The sequence below is a fragment of the Monodelphis domestica genome, chromosome 5 (genome assembly GCF_027887165.1).
Source record: "Monodelphis domestica isolate mMonDom1 chromosome 5, mMonDom1.pri, whole genome shotgun sequence".
Classification (NCBI taxonomy): Eukaryota; Metazoa; Chordata; class Mammalia; order Didelphimorphia; family Didelphidae; genus Monodelphis; species Monodelphis domestica.
The window spans coordinates 6,163,668-6,181,447 of record NC_077231.1 but is presented as its reverse complement, the minus strand read 5'-3'; the positions used below and the strand labels follow the sequence as shown (position 1 = coordinate 6,181,447).

The 17,780-nt window shown below is 55.6% G+C and overlaps 2 protein-coding genes across 3 annotated transcripts in view; one reads left to right on the top strand and one right to left on the bottom strand.

The window, feature by feature from the left end:
• The first annotated feature begins 1,882 nt into the window (after positions 1 to 1,882).
• On the top strand, positions 1,883 to 14,048 carry KLHDC7B (kelch domain containing 7B). The gene has a single exon (XM_056797512.1). The coding sequence runs from the start codon at positions 9,236 to 9,238 to the stop codon at positions 13,649 to 13,651; it is 4,416 nt and encodes a 1,471-aa protein (XP_056653490.1). The 5' UTR covers positions 1,883 to 9,235; the 3' UTR covers positions 13,652 to 14,048.
• A 33-nt stretch (positions 14,049 to 14,081) lies between these two features.
• The window catches only part of SYCE3 (synaptonemal complex central element protein 3), an 8,529-nt gene continuing 4,830 nt past the window's right edge, over positions 14,082 to 17,780 (bottom strand). For both annotated transcript variants that reach the window (XM_056797520.1, XM_056797519.1), the window contains exon 3: positions 14,082 to 14,372. In XM_056797520.1, the coding sequence (XP_056653498.1) occupies positions 14,215 to 14,372 (158 nt within the window). In that variant the 3' untranslated portion in view covers positions 14,082 to 14,214. The remainder of the gene's footprint in view (positions 14,373 to 17,780) is intronic.

Genomic DNA, 17,780 nt, shown 5'->3' with positions numbered 1-17,780 from the left:
GGATTTGAACTCAGGTCTTCTAACTCTTGCTTTGTGTACAAAGTGTGCCCCCCCCCCCCATGCCTTATCTTAGGATCTTATCTTATTCTGCCAATAGCAACTGCTTCCATTACTTTCCTCCTATCAGCATTGGGGGGTGTGGTGGTGGGGAGGAGAGGCCAATGGGAAAAATAGGGATTTTGAAAGGACTATTATCCTCCTTCTATAGAAGAGGCTGAAGGAGTGGAAAGGACTTGCCCAAAGTCACATAATGAGTCTGGAATTCAAACCCATGTTCCGCGACTACAGCAAATCCAGTGTGACCTCAAGGCTCCGGGAGAACCATACAAACTCAGGAGAGCAAACACGGTCCACTCCCAAGAGCTCTCTGATGGCTAAAAAGAGGCACGGAGGCTTCATCATTTAATTAGATTGAAACTGGGAGCTGATGGCCAGTTTGGCAGATGGAGCAGAGCGCCACCTGGGGGCGAGTTTAGATATTGACTCATCGCCGGGTCGAAGTTCCCGTTCGAAGAGTCGCGTTCGAAGCCACGGGCTGCTTCCCACACGTGGGAAGCAGGGAGGGCACCTAGCGGAATAGGAATCCTGGGAAAATATGGGACCGAAGGCCATTTCCTTTTCAGCTGGATAGACTGGGGCTCACTTTGGAAGAACCCCTTCTTGGCGGTTTGGATGGCGCTCTTTTCCCGTGTTGGGATTGCCTTCTCGCACGATTGCTCCTCCTGTATCCAGACTGGGCGGGGTATTACCGTAGTCTTGCGCCGCCATTGATCGCTGTCGCTTGGACTTAGCAGGAGCCACGTGGTATCGGTTACGTGGCTGCTTAATTGCTCGAGGCATTGAATTCTCCAGCGCTGCCTGCCTCCTCGGGTGGTCATTAGGCAGCCTTCTCAGGTTGCCCAGCTCTGGGGAACCCGCTGTTTGCATGCATTGGTCTCTGGGACCTCGGATTCAGCCCCACCCGGGGGCCTTGGACACCAAAGTCCTCACCCAGAATAGATTTGGAAGGAAATGTCTAAACTCCCTCAGGTTTGCTCTCCCTCCTTCCTTTCCTCTCCCTCTCTCCCTCCCTCCCTCCCCCCCCTCTCTCCCTCTCCCTCCTTTCCCCCCTCTCTGTCTGTCTCTCTCCCTCCTTCCCTCCCTCCCTCTCTGTCTCTCCCTCACCTCTTCTGTCTTAGAATCAATATCAGTTCCAAGGCAGAAGAGTGGTAAGGACTAGGCAATACAGGCTAAATGACCTGTCAAAGGTCACACAGCTAGAAAATGTGAGGTCAAGATTTGAACCCAGGTCCTGGTTCTCTATCCCCTGAGCTACATAACTGTTTCTCCCACAGACTCTCAATATACAATATAGATAGGGAGCAGCTGGGTTGTTCAGTGGATGGAGAGCCAGGTCTAGAGACGGGAGGTCCTGGGTTCAAGTCTGGCCTCAAACAATTCCTGGCTGTGTGACCCTAGGCAAGTCACTTAACCCCCACTGCCTAGCCCTTACCACTCTTCTGCCTTGGAGCCAATGAGGAGTGGACTATGCGTTGCCCTCAGAATGTGTTCTCCGAGAGCCCTTGGCCAAGCAATGGGCTAGTTTCAACCACGCTGCCGAATGTGTCATTCCTGCTTGTTAGGCTGGGCCCGAGTCCAGGGGCAGGTTGTGGTTCCCCTACGCTTCCTGGGTGCGAAGCCTCAGGGCTGCGCTCTGGGTGTTAAAAGGGAGCTTGTTTCTGATTGGGGAAAACCAGCGGGTAAGTTTTGGCTCCGCGGTTTCCGGGGGGCTGACGGGAAAAGAGGCGGAGAAGGCGGGGCTTGTGGCTAAAGCCAATAGCGGGCCAGGTTCAGCCAGATTGGGGGGGGGGGGGGCGCATCTGCCTTAAGGTTGGGGCGCTGCCCTCTCTCCTGAAAGAGAACTAAGCTGTCTTTTGTGCTCAGGACTTCAGACTGCGCGCTTCCCCGGTGGGAAGCGCGCCTCCGCGAGGGCTGCTCCCCATTGCACACAGGCCGAAGGTCGGTCTAGAAAATGTATCTACAATGTGGCGATATCTTGGGCTCCTGGACTTCGGAGCCTTCGAGGCCTTTGGTGCCAACTTCTGCACTTTCCAAATTGCCCATTTGCAGCCTCTTGGGAAACTCCTAAGACCCAGAGGCCTTCCAGGAGCCTGGGAACGAATGCCGAAGCGGAGCCCTCCCAGAAAGGAAGGGCTCCCTGGAAGCCCAGCGGCCGGCCAATAAGCGTTTAGGGACTGACGGCGGGCAGAAGCGGAGGTCTCTCCCCTCCCGCGACATGGCTTGAGTCTTTCAGCAATTGAGATGAACCCCCAAATCCCTGGGGCCGATTTCAGATCTCCCCACCTCATATGCTTGGGCTCCAGGTGCCCCAGAAGACAAAACATTTTACCCAAGGACCAAGCAAGGCAGCCAGCCTGTTACCTGCACTTATTGAGGGGTCACAGTGTGCCAGACACCACCAAACCCCACGGCCACAAAGCCAGGAATGATGGGAAACAGCACCAGCATTGGAGTCAAAAGGGCTAGGTTCAACTCTTACCCCAAGGTGTATATGCAGTACATGCCAGGGTTGCCCAGGGCTAGGTGGCTAGAGAATCCATCGAGAAACAGGAGGTCAGACACTTCCTAGCTGGGTGACCCTGGGCGAGTCCCTTCACCCCAATTGCCTAGTTTTTACCCCTCGGCTGCCCTGTGTTTCTATTGATTCTAAGACAGAAGGGAAGGGTTTTAAAAAGTGAATGTGCTAATGTTCAGGAGCTTTTGGTGTTCTGGGTTTCATTTGGAAGCTTCACTTTTTAGGCAAAGCTTGACCGTTAATTTTCTTTTAACATTTACTCACAGTTTTGCTTAGTCAGATAACCAACAACAATGACCATCATGCCGAGTTACTCAGTCACTGAGCACACAGCTTTTTAAAAAATTCAAACAATAACTTTCAACATGTTTCCCCAAATTGTTAGATCCAAATTGCTTCTCCCCTTCTCTCCCCTCTCCATTCTCCCAGCTGACCTGGACTATACACGTGTCCTCATATTGGTCACTGTTGTAAGAGAATACTCATTCCATACCTAAATCCCCAAAGAAAAAAACAAAGGAATAGGAGAAAGCATCTGCTTCCATCTGCACCTGGCTGTAATAGTTCTTTCTCTGGACGCAGAGAGCATTCTGGGTCTCAAATCCTCCAGAACTGGCCTATATTGTATTGCTGAAAGTAGCTAAGTCTTTCACATGGCAATATTGCTGTTACTGTATACAGTGTTTTCCTGGTTCTGCTTATTTCGCTCTGCATCAATTCATGGAGGTCTTTCCAGCTTTTTCTGAAATCCTCCTGCTCATCATTTCTTATACTAGAACAGAATCCCATCACCAACATGTACCACACTTTGTTCAGCCATTCCCCAACACCCTCAATTTCAAATTCTTTGCCACCACAAAAAGGGCTGCTATAAATATTTTTGTACAAGGAGTTCCTTCTCCCATTTTGATTATTTCTTTGGGATATGACCCCATAGTGGTGTTACAGGACCAAAGGATATGCTCAATTTTATGGCTTTTTCTTTGGGCATAGATCCAAATTGCCATTCGGAATGGTTGGATCAGTTCACAACTCCACCAGCAATGCATTAGTGTCCCCATTTTGCCACATCCCCTCCAACATTGAACACTTTCCTTTGCTGTCATGTTGGCCTATCTGATAGGTAAGAGATGGTATGTCAGAATGTTTTAATTTGCTTTTCTCTAATCAAGAGGGATTTAGAACATTTTTTCATATGATTATTGAGAGCTTTGATTTCTTTATCTGAAAACTGTTTATTTATATCCTTTGACCATTTGTCAGTTAGGGAATGACTTGTATTATAAAGCTGACAGCTCTATAAATTTGAGAAATGAGACCTTTATCAGAGACATTGCTACAAAATCTACCTCCCCCACCAGTTCCTAGTTTCCCTTCTAATCTTGGTTACATTGCTTTTGTTTGTACGTGATTACATTTTTTTCATTTAACATGACCAAAATTATTCATTTTACGTCTCATAATGCTGTCTATCTCTTGTTTAGTCATAAATTCTTCCCTTCTCTGTAGATCTGCCATGCAAACTATTCTGTGTTCCCCTAATATACTTATGTCTAAATCGTATACCCAACCTTATCTGGGCATAGGGTGTGCGAGGCTGCTCTATATCTAATTTCTGCCATGCTGTTTTTCAGCAGTTTTTGTTAAAGAGATTTTTCATCCCAAAGCTGGGATCGTTGGGTTCACCAAACGCCAAGTTGTTAGGTCATTTACCCCTGCCAATTGTGTATCTGCTCTGTTCCAGTGATCCACCATTCTATTTCTTAGCTAGCACCAGACTGTTTTGGTGATTACTGACTGCTTTAGAGTACTATTTGAGATCTGGTACTGCAAGGCTACCTTCTTTGGCATTTTTTTCCTCATGAATTCTCCTGATATTCTCAGACTTTTGTTCTTCCAGATGAATTCTGTTATTATTTTTCCTAGTTACATAAAAGAATTTTGGGTATTTTGATTGGATAAGTAACTTAGTTTAGGCAGAATTGTCATTTTTATTCTATTGGCTCAGCTTACCCTCGAACAATTACTATTTTCCCAACTGTTTAGATCTGACTTTATTTGTGTGAAAATTATTTGGTAATTATGTTCAGATAATTCCTGTGTTTTCTTGGCAAGTTGATTACCAAGTATTTTATATTGTCTAAAGATTCTTTAAATGGAATTTCTCTTTCTATTTCTTGCTGCTGGACTTTGTTGGTAATACCTAGAAATGCTGATGACTCGTGTGGGTTTATTTTGTAACCTGCAACTTTGTTGAATTTAGTAATCATTTCAACTAGTTTTTCAGTTGATTCTCAAAGTATATCATCATATCATCTGCAAAGAGTTGAGCTTTCTCATCGCCCACCCGAATCTCTTCCACCTCGTTGCCTTCTCATTGCTAAAGCTAGCATTTCTAGTGAGTGAGAGTGGGTGATAACGGATAGCCTTGCTTTATCCCTGATCGTATTGGAAAGGCTTCCAACTTATCCCCATAACAGATGCTACTTGCTTCCCAGTGGACATCTTCATGAATTGTGTTGTGCCTGCCTCGGATCCCATCTTGGCTACTTCCATCTGGGGTGTTCCTCAACCTTCCTGGGCTTCAGATTTCCCATCTAGATAAAATGATGAGGCAGGAGGGTAGCCCAAATGGCTTCTGAGGTTCTTCCCAGCTCTAAACTGGGGGTCCCATCACTTTGTAAGCTTTGTATTCTGTGTCTGCTTGCCCTTCTAGTGTGGAGAATACATTCTCTGCACCTGTCTTTTTGGGACAGCTGGGACAATTACCTGGGTCTGTGCTGTGGCTTTGCGTTGTACCCACAGATGACCACTTATGGGATGAACCTGCCAGTTGTACTTAGATACAACATGTGAATGTGATGAGACTGCAAATTCTTTACTTAGGGAAAGTGTGAGAATTACATGATTGTAGGGTCCACCCCGGCCTCCCCCCCCCTTTTCAGCCTTGCTTTTGAATGGATCTGGATGGCAGCAAAGGGGCAGTGGAAGAGGAGATGGAAAGGAATCTCTTCCTCCCACCCCCTTTGCCATCTTGCCAAATAGAATTCCAGGAATGATTTGGAGGAGCTCCAGTTTAGAGAGCAAGGCACAGAACAGGTAAAAAGGAGTTTAAGGCTTCACTCAGAGACTGGGGGGGTCGAAAAGGAAGGTGGATTTGGCCTAAGCCCGAGGCCCAGGGCTGCTGGCTTCTGTTGGATGTCTGGTGGGCTGTGCCTGCAAAGCCTATGGCTATGATAGAAAGAGTTGAGGGAAATCTTTTGGGGGTCAGGGGGTGAGGGATGCCCATAGCATCTGTCACTCAGTAGATGGCAGCAGAGAACAACTATGTGAGGCGAGAAAAGGGGACGCTATTCTGGGAAATGGAGTAGAATGAATGGAGTGGAGACGTGAGAGCCTGGCTGAATATGTGGGGTGAGTGAGACGCCATTGAGGATGAGAATCTCGCTCGCAGCCTAGAAGAATGTCGGGGGAGTTGGGAGGAGGAGGAGGAGGACGCAGTGAATTCTTTCGGACACGCCGAGTTGGAGATGTCTTGGGGCAGCCAAGTTGAAATGGAACTCGGGAGAGAGACAAGGGCTGAGTGAACAGATCAGGAAATCATCTTCCGAGAAATGAGAATGAAGCCAATAGGAACTCATGAGGTCGCCAAGGGAAATGGAATGGAGAGAGAAGAGGGCACAAGGCAGAGCCTTGGGGGTAGAGCAATAGTTGAGGGCTGGGAGATGGCTGGTGATCCCGCAGAGGAAACCATTGAAGAGTGGCCAGAAAAGGAGGAGGAAAACCAGGAGAAAGCTGTGGAATGAAATCCAAGGAAGGAGAATGTGGCAGGGAGGACCAAGAAGCACTTATTCTATTTGGCGCTGAATGGTACATTTGGAGCAATGGGGTTCTGTTTCTGACAAGGAGATGGGAAGCCAGACGACAGAAGATGCAGGAAGGAATGCTTCAATTTACTACCCTGGGTGCAATTCAGTATAGTCCATTTGTTACAAAGATAAGAAGAGGCCACGAGGCCGGCTTTTCTAAGAGCTTGGTTGAGGGAAAAGAGGAGACACATAGGATAAGAGAGCTGCTCTCCCTCTAGTGCCTGCGGGTCCCTTCTGGGGCCATCTCAAATGTCAGGGCTAACCAGATCCCCTTACTCCTCCCCACCTGCCTCATTTTACAGTTAGGAAAACTGAGGCCTCAGAAGGGGAGGGGACTTACTTTCTCAAGGTCTCATGGGAGGCTGGGAAGTAGCCAGAGTCTGGGTTTAGCTGGGCTCCTCTGACTCTCAAAGCCTGGATGTCCTTCCCAAGGACTTCACGCACTTCATGGTAGGGAGTGTGTGTGTGTATGTGGGAGGGGAGAGGAGCATGGGACAGTGAAGTGGCTTCAGAGCTGGTCTAAGCCCTGAGGAAACAGGCCCAGGGAAGGGATCTGGCCAGATCTATGCAGTTTAAAAGTCTATTTTGAACCCAAATCCTGCTTTCAATATATGAGTCTCTTCTTTGCACAAATGAGTCAGGAGGTAGAAGGGACAGGCGGCGAGGCTTGGAGCTGGTCGTTCCCCTCTGGCAAGGTCCTGGGGCAGGGGCATCATCAGAGCCAGCTGGGCTTGGTCCGGTCAGCACCCCGAGGCAGGGTTCTAAAGTCAGTGAGGCCTACCCTGGCAGAGGGAGGGGGTGAGGGCAGCTCCCAGCTCAGGTGGTTTCCCTAGTCTGGCAGGCCTCCTGGAAGAACAGGCTACCCTGTGTACGGTTACCAGATTGTCCTGGCGATAATAGAGGAGGGAGGCAGCAGGCCAGAGCCAGGGATGGGGGAAGGGAGGGGGCAGGCAGCACCAATCCCACCTTAGCCCTGCTGCTGGGGATGGGGTGCAGGATTGTGGGATGCTGAGCACATTTCCCTCAGTAGGCACCATCTCTGGGCAGAGGCAGCCTCTCTCTCAGCGCCTGCTCCCGAGAGACGTTTTCGCTCCAGAGTTCTTCGTCTTGCCTTTCTGAACCTGTCCTGAGCCCCGGCCATGCCGTCCTGATTCTCCCAGCCTCAGTCTCCCGTCCGGGGTCATCTGCACGGGCCTCTGTCTCCCTCCTGCCCCGGCTCCAGCCCCCAGGAGACAGAGCAATGGTGCTAGCATGTATGGAGAGCTTTAAGGTTACAGACGGACAAAGATGATCTCATCCCCCCCCCATTCTGGGAAGTAAGTGCTAGTGGGATCTCTATTTTACAGTTAGGGAGACTGAGGCAGACGAGCTCATGGACTGGTCTGCAGCCGCTCCCCAGAGGCCTGGACCTGCTGACTTCGAAGCTCCTCTTGGCTGAAATCCTCACGACTTGCCCTTGCTTTACCGTGCTGTCACACCTAACTTGGAAGAACACGGCGGTCTCGCACTCGGGACCTTCGGACGCGGGAAGTGTGGGAAGGTTCGGAGACACTCACGGATGGGATTTTCGATGTCCACATGAAGAGAAGCTCGGGGGTCCCAGGGCAGAGCCTCCCGAGCCTCCCAGCCCTCCCCCAAGTCTAACCCTGGCCGGGGGCTCGGCCAGTCACTCTTCCCCATTCACGGGAGGGAAGGAGGAACGGATGATGCGCTGCGGCTTGGCCTAGGCCCACGGCTGGGACAGGAAGGCCATTCCTGCTCCCCAGCAGCTCCCCGTCTCCTTGAGGAGCCAACACACAGGCCGCTTCCCTCCGGGGGCAGCAGCAGGGCAGAGCGTCGGCTCCTGATGCTCCACTGGGCAGGGCTGAGGACGTGGCTGTCAAGACCTTTCTGGCCTGGGCCTTTGGGAGCTGTGGCTGAAGTCGGGCTGGCCTGCCAGGGCGCAAGGAACGGGGCCCTTTGTCCACGGGGTGGCTGCTTTCTCTGACTCTTGGGGCCAGGGTCCTGGCCTATCTCCAGGGCTCAGGGGAGGCCAGGTCCGCCCTGGGACAGCTTCTCGGCTGCCTTATTTCTCCATCGGTCTTTTCCCTTTTCTCCCGGGGATGCTCCCCAGAAACACGCTCCGGGGGCCTGGGTGGTGATGGGGGCAGAAAAGAGGGAGGGAGCAAAGAGCCAGGGCGCCAGCGGGCCCCTCCCCCATCCCTTCTCGAGGCTGCCCCCTCTGTAGTGACAAGTGAGGAGAGGGCTCGGCCCCTTATCCGGGCCCTGTCCTCACCCTCCCCACGAGGCACCAAACACACGGGTGGCCCGCTGGGCTGGGCACCAAGTGGCAGACGAACTCTTGGCTGGCTTTGGGCCACCGGACCCCCCCCCGTTCCTCCTTCGGGGCCCCTCTCCCCCCTCCCCCAGCCCCAGGGAACCGAGACTCGGGTGTCTGATAACTCGGTTTCTGTTGCATTATGTTACGGAGGATCATGTCTCCCAGAAGCTTAACAGTTTCTTGGCCAGCCCCCTTCCTGGCGCCCCCTCTTCTCTTCAAGCCTCCCCGCCGCTGTCCCAGCTGTCCCCGCCCCCAAGGGCTCCTCTTCTCCTTGGCCACCCTGCCCTGAACCCATCTCCGGAGGGCCACCTTAAAGGCAGGCGGGGCTGATGGGGGCTCTGGGCCTCCTGCCAGGCCACCTGGGTTACCGAAGACCCATCGGGCAGGGCACAGACGAGGAGACAGGCACGGAAGCGCCCTCGGGTCCCCTGCCTCCCTGCCCTGCTGGGGCTGGCTCGTAAGCCCGCCAAGATGGCCCTGTGCTTCTCTGAGGCAGATGGCGACGGGGAGGACTCGGTGGCCCTGACCTTGGCTCAGGCTATGCTAGCGCTGGCTGTGGTGGCGGCCACGGCCTTGGCCCTCCATTGGTTAGGATCCGGGTCTGAACGAGACAAGGATGTGGCCAAGCAGAGTCCGGTGTCCGGCCAGACTCGGCATCCTCAGGACCGCGAGATGGCCAAGGTCAGCGGCCAAGACCCGGAGGCCAAGGCCCCCAGGGCGATGCCAGATCCGCCGGCGTCAGGTCCCGGGGAGCAGCCTGGAAGAAGCTCAGGGGGCTCGGAGGCTCCCAGGAACAGAGAGGATGACCCGGCCCGACTGGATGTGGCCCCAGCAGCTCCTCCTCAGGCCAGGGCACCCAGGATAACTTCAAGGGTAGCCCAGCCAAAGCAGCCAGGAAGTGGCTCTCAGCAGAGCGAATCTGGGCCACCAGCGGGGCAGGGCCCCCTTGTGATACACTTTACTCCAAGGTACCCAGAGACATGGAGCCCCCTGGATGCAGCCCCAGCCCGAGACAAACTGGATGCTGGTGGAGAGAAGTCGGGCAAGGCTCCTGAGGGCCAACGGCAGGATGCGGTGCCCAGTCCCAGAAGCCGGAGCCGCGTTAGAGGCCCGGGGCCCGATCCCTTCAGTCTGGGCACAGTGGTGAGTGTGTGGGATGCCATTGACGCAGGAAGCTCCCTTGCTGCTCCGGATCCCTTTCTGGGTGGGCTTCTGCCCCGAGCCCTGGGCACCAGAGTCGCAGCCCCAGCAAAGGCTCCCAGTGTCCCCACACCCCCTGGGGGCTGCCAGGACACCCCCTCAAAGCCAGGCGGAGGGGAAGGGCAGATCAGGCCCCCTGCCTCAGGATCCCAGGCAGCCCTGGCTGCTGTTCAAGAGAGAACAAACAGCAAGTGTGGAGACAGAGACCCCAGGCCCGGGGGAGCGGGGCTCTCAGCATCCTGCGCTCCCAGCCCTGTCCAGGATGTAGGCCCAGTTCCAGAGGAGGGCTGGCCCTGGAAGGAGAGGGAGCTCCTGATCACCAGCAGCTTTAGCCGTCCCCCCTCCGCTCTGATCCAGCAACTGGAGGGTGCTGGCCAAGAGTCCCCACTGCCCTCTAGGAGGGAGAGCCCCCAGGCTGGCCTGGCTCCAAGGAGCACCTGCGCAGACCCTGAAGAAAGGAAGACGGGAGCAGTTCAGGCCCCTTTGTCTCCAGAGGGTGTGAGCCCAGGCCAGGACCTCCCTGGCACCACCCCAGGCTCAGAGCCTGGAGCACTAGCAAAAAAGCTTGGGGCTGGAAAGGCCTGGGGAGAACCAGGAGCTGCAGATGCCCCTGCTCAAGTCAATTCAGCACTTAATCATGAGGGTGCTGGGTTCAACTCCTCCTGCTCTGCCTCTGGTCCTTCTCCCAGAGCTCGTAAGACCATGGGGTCTCCGAGCCCAGTCACTTCTCCTGGAGCCCTCCTTCCTATGGGATCTTCATCCTCAGCCCCCCTGCCTACAGAGTCTCCAGCTTCAATTCCTTCTCCCAAAGCCCATAGCCTCAAGGAGCCTCCAAGCTCAGATCCTCCTCCTACAGGGTCTCAGGCATTAGCCTCTTCTCCCAAAGCTGTCGGCCCCACAGAGTTGCCATCCTCAGCCCCTGCACCTTCTGTGTCTCCATCCTCAGCCCTGGCAGCCATGAAGTCCTCGCCTTCAGCCCCTGCACCCTCAGGTTCTCCATTCTCGGCCCCCACATCTTCAGGTTCTCTGTCCTCAGCCCCTGTACCATCAGGGTCCCCAGCCTCAGCCCCTGAACCCTTGGGGTTGCCATCATCAGTCTCTTCACCCTTGGGGTCCCCAGGTCCTACAACCCTGAAGTCCCCATGCTCAGCCCTTGCACCCACAAAATCCCCGTCCTCATCCCCTGAATCCTTAGGGTTGCTGCCCTCAACCCCTGCATCCTTAGGATCACCATCCTTAGCCCCTGCACTTATAAAGTCCCCATCCTCAGCCCCTTTATCTTTGGGGTTGCCGTCCTCAGCCCCTGAATCCTCTGCACCCTTGGCGTTTTCATCTTCAGCCCCTATACCCACAAAGTCCCCATCCTCCGCTCCTGCACCCTTGGAGTCACCATCATTAGCCTCTGCACCCTTGGGGTCACCATCCTCAAACCCTGCACCCACAAAGTCGCCATCCTCAGCCCGTGTACCCTCAGAGTCACCCCCATCAGACTCTGTACCCTTAGGGTCCTCCTCAGGCCTTGCCCCCACAGAGCCTCCATCTTTAGCTGTTGCTTCCAGAGTTCTCACACCCACAGAGACTCCATTCTTGGGGCCCTCCTCCTTGCCTTCCTCCATTCCCTCTTCCACAGGCCCTTCTTCCTCTGCTCTGCCCTCCTCAGTTCCTGCCCCCTCAGCTTCTTTATCCATAATCCCCTCCGCCTCACAAGCCCTTCCTTCAGCTCCCCAGGCCACAGCTTCTGTGCCCAAGAGCCGACCACCTGCAGCCCTTCCTTTACCTGGCGAGAGCGCCCAGAGTCCTTCCAGGGCTGAAGAGCTTACAGCAGATCCAATCCTAGCCCCAGCCCCAGCCCCAGGTGGCCCACCGGTCAGGGCTCTGGCCCAGGGTCCCAGTGGCAGCTGGGGAAACCTCATTTCCATGGTCTTGCGGAGCCATCCCTTCCCCAGCTCAGCAAAGCGCCAGGGGGAGGCCCCTCAGACCGGCCCCGTGGATCGCTCGAGTGCTGCAGCCGAGCCCTCCCGGAGCAGCCAGACCAGGGATCTTCCTCCAGGGGTCAGTGCAGTGGGCACAGAGCCCCAGGCCACGGTCAGAGATCAACCACTTTCAGCAGGGATGGAAACCCCAGCAGCCACCACTCCAAGTAGTTCCCGGGGTCTGAATGGGGCCCCAGTGGAAGAGAAAAGGCCAGCAACAACTGAACCCCCAAGGGTCACCCGGGGACCATCATCTCCCCCCGGGCCCCCCCCGGAAAGGAAGCAGCAGGAGCCAACGGTCCCCAGAGAGACGAGGCCCGAGGGCCAGCCTGCACCTCGACCCCGGAAACGCAGCATCTGCCAGATGGCCGACAGTTTGGCGCAGAGGGCGGGCCCGGCGGCCCCCCCCCAGAGGGAATCCCCACCAGGGATGGTGACCCCCCTCACCGAAAGACAACTCCAGGACAGCCAGCTCATGGCCTTCCTGAGGCGTCCCGGAACCTGGGGGAGAGCGGAAGGGCCGCGCAAGCCTAGCCACCCTCCCAAGGATCTCGCTGGCGCTGTGGCGGCCGTGCGGCGGCACCTGGACCTGGGCAGCTGTGTGGCCGCCCTGGCCTTCGCCCAGCAGCACGGCGAGCTGGCTCTAGCGGAAGAGGTCTATGCCCTGATGAGCGACAACTTCCTTCTCGTGCTGGGCGATGCGCCCCTCTACCGGCAGCTCAGCGGAGGCGACAGGGAGCGGATCCTGGCTCTGCGCAAGACCCGAGGCCGGCCCGTGCTGGGGCTCCTCGTGTTGCCCAGCGTCTACGGGGTGAGCCGGTCGGCCTTGGCGGGGGAGCCCCAAGCCACGGAGGTGCCCGCGACCCCCTCGGCCGGGGTGCCTCGCACTTACCTGTACACGTTCGAGCCTGGCAGGAACGCGTGGCAGCCCCTGACCCTGGTGCCCGAGGAGGCTCCGCTCCGAGGCTGTGGCCTGTGCACCATGTACAATTACCTGTTCCTGGCTGGCGGCGTCAGGGGCTCGGGCCCTGCGGCCGTCTCGACCAACGAGGTCTTTTGCTACAACCCGCTGACCGACATCTGGAGCCCGGTGCGGCCCATGCTGCAGGCCCGGGCACAGCTGAAGCTCGTGGCGCTGGAGGGGCTCCTCTACGCCATCGGGGGCGAGTGCCTGTACAGCATGGAGTGCTACGACCCCCGCACTGACCACTGGGCCTCTCGGGCCTCTCTCCCCGAGGGGACCTTCCCAGTGGCGCACGAGGCCGTGGCCTGCCGCGGGGACATCTACGTCACGGGGGGCCACCTCTTCTACCGCCTGCTCAAGTACAGCCCCGCGCAGGACTCCTGGGCCGAGTGCCCCTACAGTGCCAGCCACCGGCGCTCCAGCGACATGGTGGCCTTGGGGGGCTTTCTGTACCGCTTCGACCTGCTGCGCGGCGTGGGGGCCGCCGTGATGCGCTACAACACGGTCACCGGGTCCTGGAGCCAGGCTGCCCCCCTGCCCCTCCCAGAGCCCCTCCCGCTGCGCTGCGCTGTGCTGGCCAATACCATCTACTGCCTCAACCAGCAGGTCACGGCCACCTTCACCGTGTCCGAGGGCACGGCGCAGTTCGAGGCGCGACAGCTGAAGCCCTTTCCTCTGGGGGGGAGGGGGGCTCTCTGCCCCTTCACCCTGACGCTGCCCACCTCGTCCCCCCTACAGACCCCTCTGTAAGCTCAGCCCCCGGCCGTTCTGCTAGGAAAGTCTGCCGCGCTCCTGCCAGGGAACTGCGACACACCACTGATCCCAAGATGGAAGGGCGGCCGGATCTCCGGGCGCTGGGGTGGAGAGTCGGGGGACAGGGGCAGGCCGAGGGGGGAGGCTGGGAGGCCTGAGGGCCCCGTTTGCCCCAAGGGGACTCCAGGGGATGGGAGCCTGCCGAGGGCAGCTGCCAGGACAAGCAGGGGAGAGCCGGAAGGCCCAGCCTGCCCCGGCCACCCAAGCCCTCTCCCTCCCGTCTGGGCCCTCTCGATGGGCTGCCCCTTGTGCTGTGAGCCCGCTGGGGTGGCAGAATAAACAGGAGCTGAGCTGAGCAAAGGCGAGTGTGTCCCTTTCTCCCCGTCCCCACGAGGCCGAGGAGCAAACAAGAGAGGAGCGGCGCGTGTGTGCTTGAAAATACCTTCATTGGGCAGTGAGCACTTAGGTATGTACATCTATCTACGGGCGCCAACGAGGGCCCAACACTCCTGAGAGGCGTCTGGACCCTGGAGGCTGAGGGAGGGCCGTGGAGGGGCGACCTATTGCTTGGGCTTGGTCTCATTCAGCAGCTCTTGCCAGTTCTTCTCCATCTCCTCCTTGCAGTTCAAGAAGGCGTCTTCCAGGCGCCGCATGGAATCTGCCAAGGCTGGGTTGGTGCGCATCACCACCATGTCATAGGCCATCCAGGTCGCCTGAACTGCAACAACCAGACAGGGGCGTGAGGAGGGCACAGCAGGCCAAAGCACTGAGAGCCAGGCGGGCTGGGAGCCTTGGTCAGGGGCAAAGCTGTTTCATGGACAGGGAATGAAGGAAGCGGAGCCTCACAGACCCGAACTGGGAGAAACCTTTGAGGCCGTCAAGTTTGAGGCCTCGTTTTACATTTCCCAATGAGGAAACGGAGGCAAGGGAAAAGACTTGCCCAGGTTCGCCAAGCTAGAACATGGCTGAAAGCAGGACTTGAACCCAGGTCTTGCTGAATTCAGGTCCGGTGGTCTACAAACTATACCCTATCCCCAGAAATGGGAAAGTGGGGAGAAGGGAGCACCTCGAGGCAGGAAAAGGCTGAAGAAGTGCCTGAGGCAGAATGCTTGGTGTCTGCCTTCTTCATTTCTGAAGGTTCAGTGTTACAAAAGCCAGGCCTCGCTGAGCCCCAAGTCATCTCCCTGGGACCCTCGGGGCTTTTTCCCTACTGTCTAGTCATGTTTCTCCCCTATTCTACCCCCAGCCATTTGGCCTTTTGAAATCATAGTATATGGACTCCTTAACCCCTTTCCAATTCCTGCCTCTTGGCTGATTTGCCTCCTTCGTGGGTTTCCTCTTCTTCCCTACTGGATGCGCTGGCCCTTCAGGCCCTCCAGGCCAAGGCCAAGGGACCCAGAGGGAAGGATTACACACATCTCCTAGGCCGAATGCCTTGTCTGGGACGCCAACTCCCTTCTCTCTTTCGGCCCTTCCCTCCTATCTTAGTTTTAACCCTAAGACAGAAGAGCACCAAGAAGGAGAGAATCGGGCTAAGTGACTTGCCCAGGGTCACAGCTAGAAAGTAACAGGCAGTTTTCCAAAGAAGAAAGTCAAACCTTGAAGAGCCACGTGAAAAATACTGCAGATCATTCACGGAGCAATGCAGATTCTCCATTAGTCTGGCAAAGACAACAGAAAGGAAAATGACAACTGTGGGAAGGACTGTAGGAAGAACAGAACCATCGTGCATTGTTGATGGATCCGTGAATTGGTGCAAGCATTGTGGAAATCAACTTGAAACTATGCCCAGGGTTCTTGTAGCCTCTGACCCCAGAGATCCAGGGAAGCTGACGAGGACTTGCGTACACAAATAGGCACAGCGGCTCTTTTCACGAGGACGCTCATCCTGATACGAGCCTGACAGAATACAAGGCACCGAGTAGGCAGCTTCCAAGAACACTGGGATGCACACTGCCTGACCCAGAATTAAGGGCGAGCTACGCAGTGCCCATGACAGTATCGAGAAAACCAGCTTTAGAACGAGAACGAACCCAAGCATGAGTCGTGAGTCCAGGGGTCTAAAGAAGAATTCTGACAGACGCAAAATAGAGAATAAAACACGTAGATTTGGCCAATGTGGGAATTTGTTTTGTCAGACACCACCTATTTGTTAAAAGGTTTTGAATGTTCAGTTGAGGAGGGAGGCAGTTAGGAGGGAAGGATAATAAGTAAAAGAAAGGAAGATAGAAAGGAAGGAAGAAGGAAGGGAAGATAAAATAAGGTACCACCCGTTTGGGGATTCATTTATATGTACTTATGATGGCCTTTCCTGGATCTAATATTTCTCCATTCTGTTTTATTTTTTCACATAAAACGCCAGCAATTTGCTCTTGTGATCTGAAATAGGAAGGATAGAGATGGGGGGGGGGGGACCAAGAAGAAAAGCAACAGGAAATTAGGAGGCGACGAGCATTTCCCAATCACAACAGGACATTCAGGTCAGACACAGACATCAGGCACCACCACGAGGGTCTTAAAAGCTGCCTTACTGAAATACGTGCCTAATCTGGCAAGGGAGGAGGAGGATGGCCAGAGCTAAACCACCCGAGAAGACAGTGGAAGAGAGTGAGAAGGGGAAGGAACAATGGGTTTCCAGACAGCTTGGCAAGAGACCCACTTAGGAGCCAGAGTTTAAGGAGGAAGCCCAAAGGGCACAAAACAAAGAATAACCAAGATTCACCTGACTTTTCACCAGAGATGAGAGCTCATTTGAGCTTCAAGGCTCTGAAGTGAGCATGTCCAGGCGTTCCCAAGAGACAGGGGCACACTGTGGAAGTCACTGAGACATCAACGTTCAAGATTCAGGGAGAGAAGAGAGCAAATGCTTAGAACAAATAAATCATCAGCCAAGTGCCGCATCTCGAGACCTTGAAGGAGGTGCACCGGTGCCCAGGACACCCTCGAGAAGGTGGAAGGATGCATAAGCTCTCAGAAATGCTGTTCTACAGCAATACCTTTTTTTTCTATTTTTATTTTGTTTTTAAACCCTCACCTTCCTTAGAAGCAATCCTGTGCATTGGTTCCAAGGCAGAAGAGTGGTCAGGGCCAGGCCATGGGGGTCACCGAGCTGGGAAGTGTCTGAGGCCACATTTGAACCCAGCACCTCCCATCTCTAGGCCTGGCTCTCAATCCACTGAGCCACCCAGCTGCCCCGTCTTTTTTAAAACCTCTACCGTCTTAGAATTGATAAGTATTGGTCCCAAGGCAGAGGTGAGGTTAGGGCTGGCTAGGTAACTGGGTTCAGTGACGTGCCCAGGCCCTCCCGTCTCCCGGTCTGGCTGCCTCAGCCAGGATCTTTACAATGCCAGACAACTGCCTGACAAGGGAAGAGACCACACAGACTTCACAAAACACCTTGTGGCCCACGCATCACCAGCGCCTTTGAAGGGCCTGCTATGTGCTGGTTTAGTGCGGTCTGCTCTCACGCGTGTCAAAGGTCAGGGACTGTGCTGGACACAAGATGGGGCGTCGTCTCCTCGCCCGCTGCCCCTGGGAAGGGGCCCTGGCTGGGCGCGGCGGAGCCCTCTTGGTCCCCCGTCCTCCAGGTCTCTCCTGGCCGCACACTGGGAGCTGCAGCCGCTCAGGTCTTCCCGGGACACCCAATGGGGAGGCAGCCATGGGGTGGGGTGGGAAAGGGCAGCTCAGACAGCCCAAGGCCAGGGAAGAGCCGGCTAAAAAGGCCTCATTAGAGGGACGTGGGGCTGCTTCCGGGGAGAGGGAGGCCCTCCCAGCAACAGGCCGCAGGCAGGCAGGAAGTCCAGAGGCAAGGAGCCTGCCAGGCAGGGTAGAGGCCCTGGCGGAGGGCGGAGGGCAGGGCCCGAGCGCCAGTCCTGGGTGGGTGGTGCACAGTTGTGCACTGTGGGAGGCAATGTGTCCATTAAGGAGTTCACGTAGCCAGCACGCTATGGGGCACTTACGGCCACGGTTGGCAGAGGGGCTCGAGCGAAGCCCGGGCCCAAGATGCCAGCCCAGATTCCCATCCCGGCTTCAACCCCCCCCTCCATTTCCTCTGTGCGGCAAGAGAAGGCAGGCTGTGGCTGAGGGAGGGCAGAGGGGATCACGAAAGGCTTCCTGGAGGCGGTGG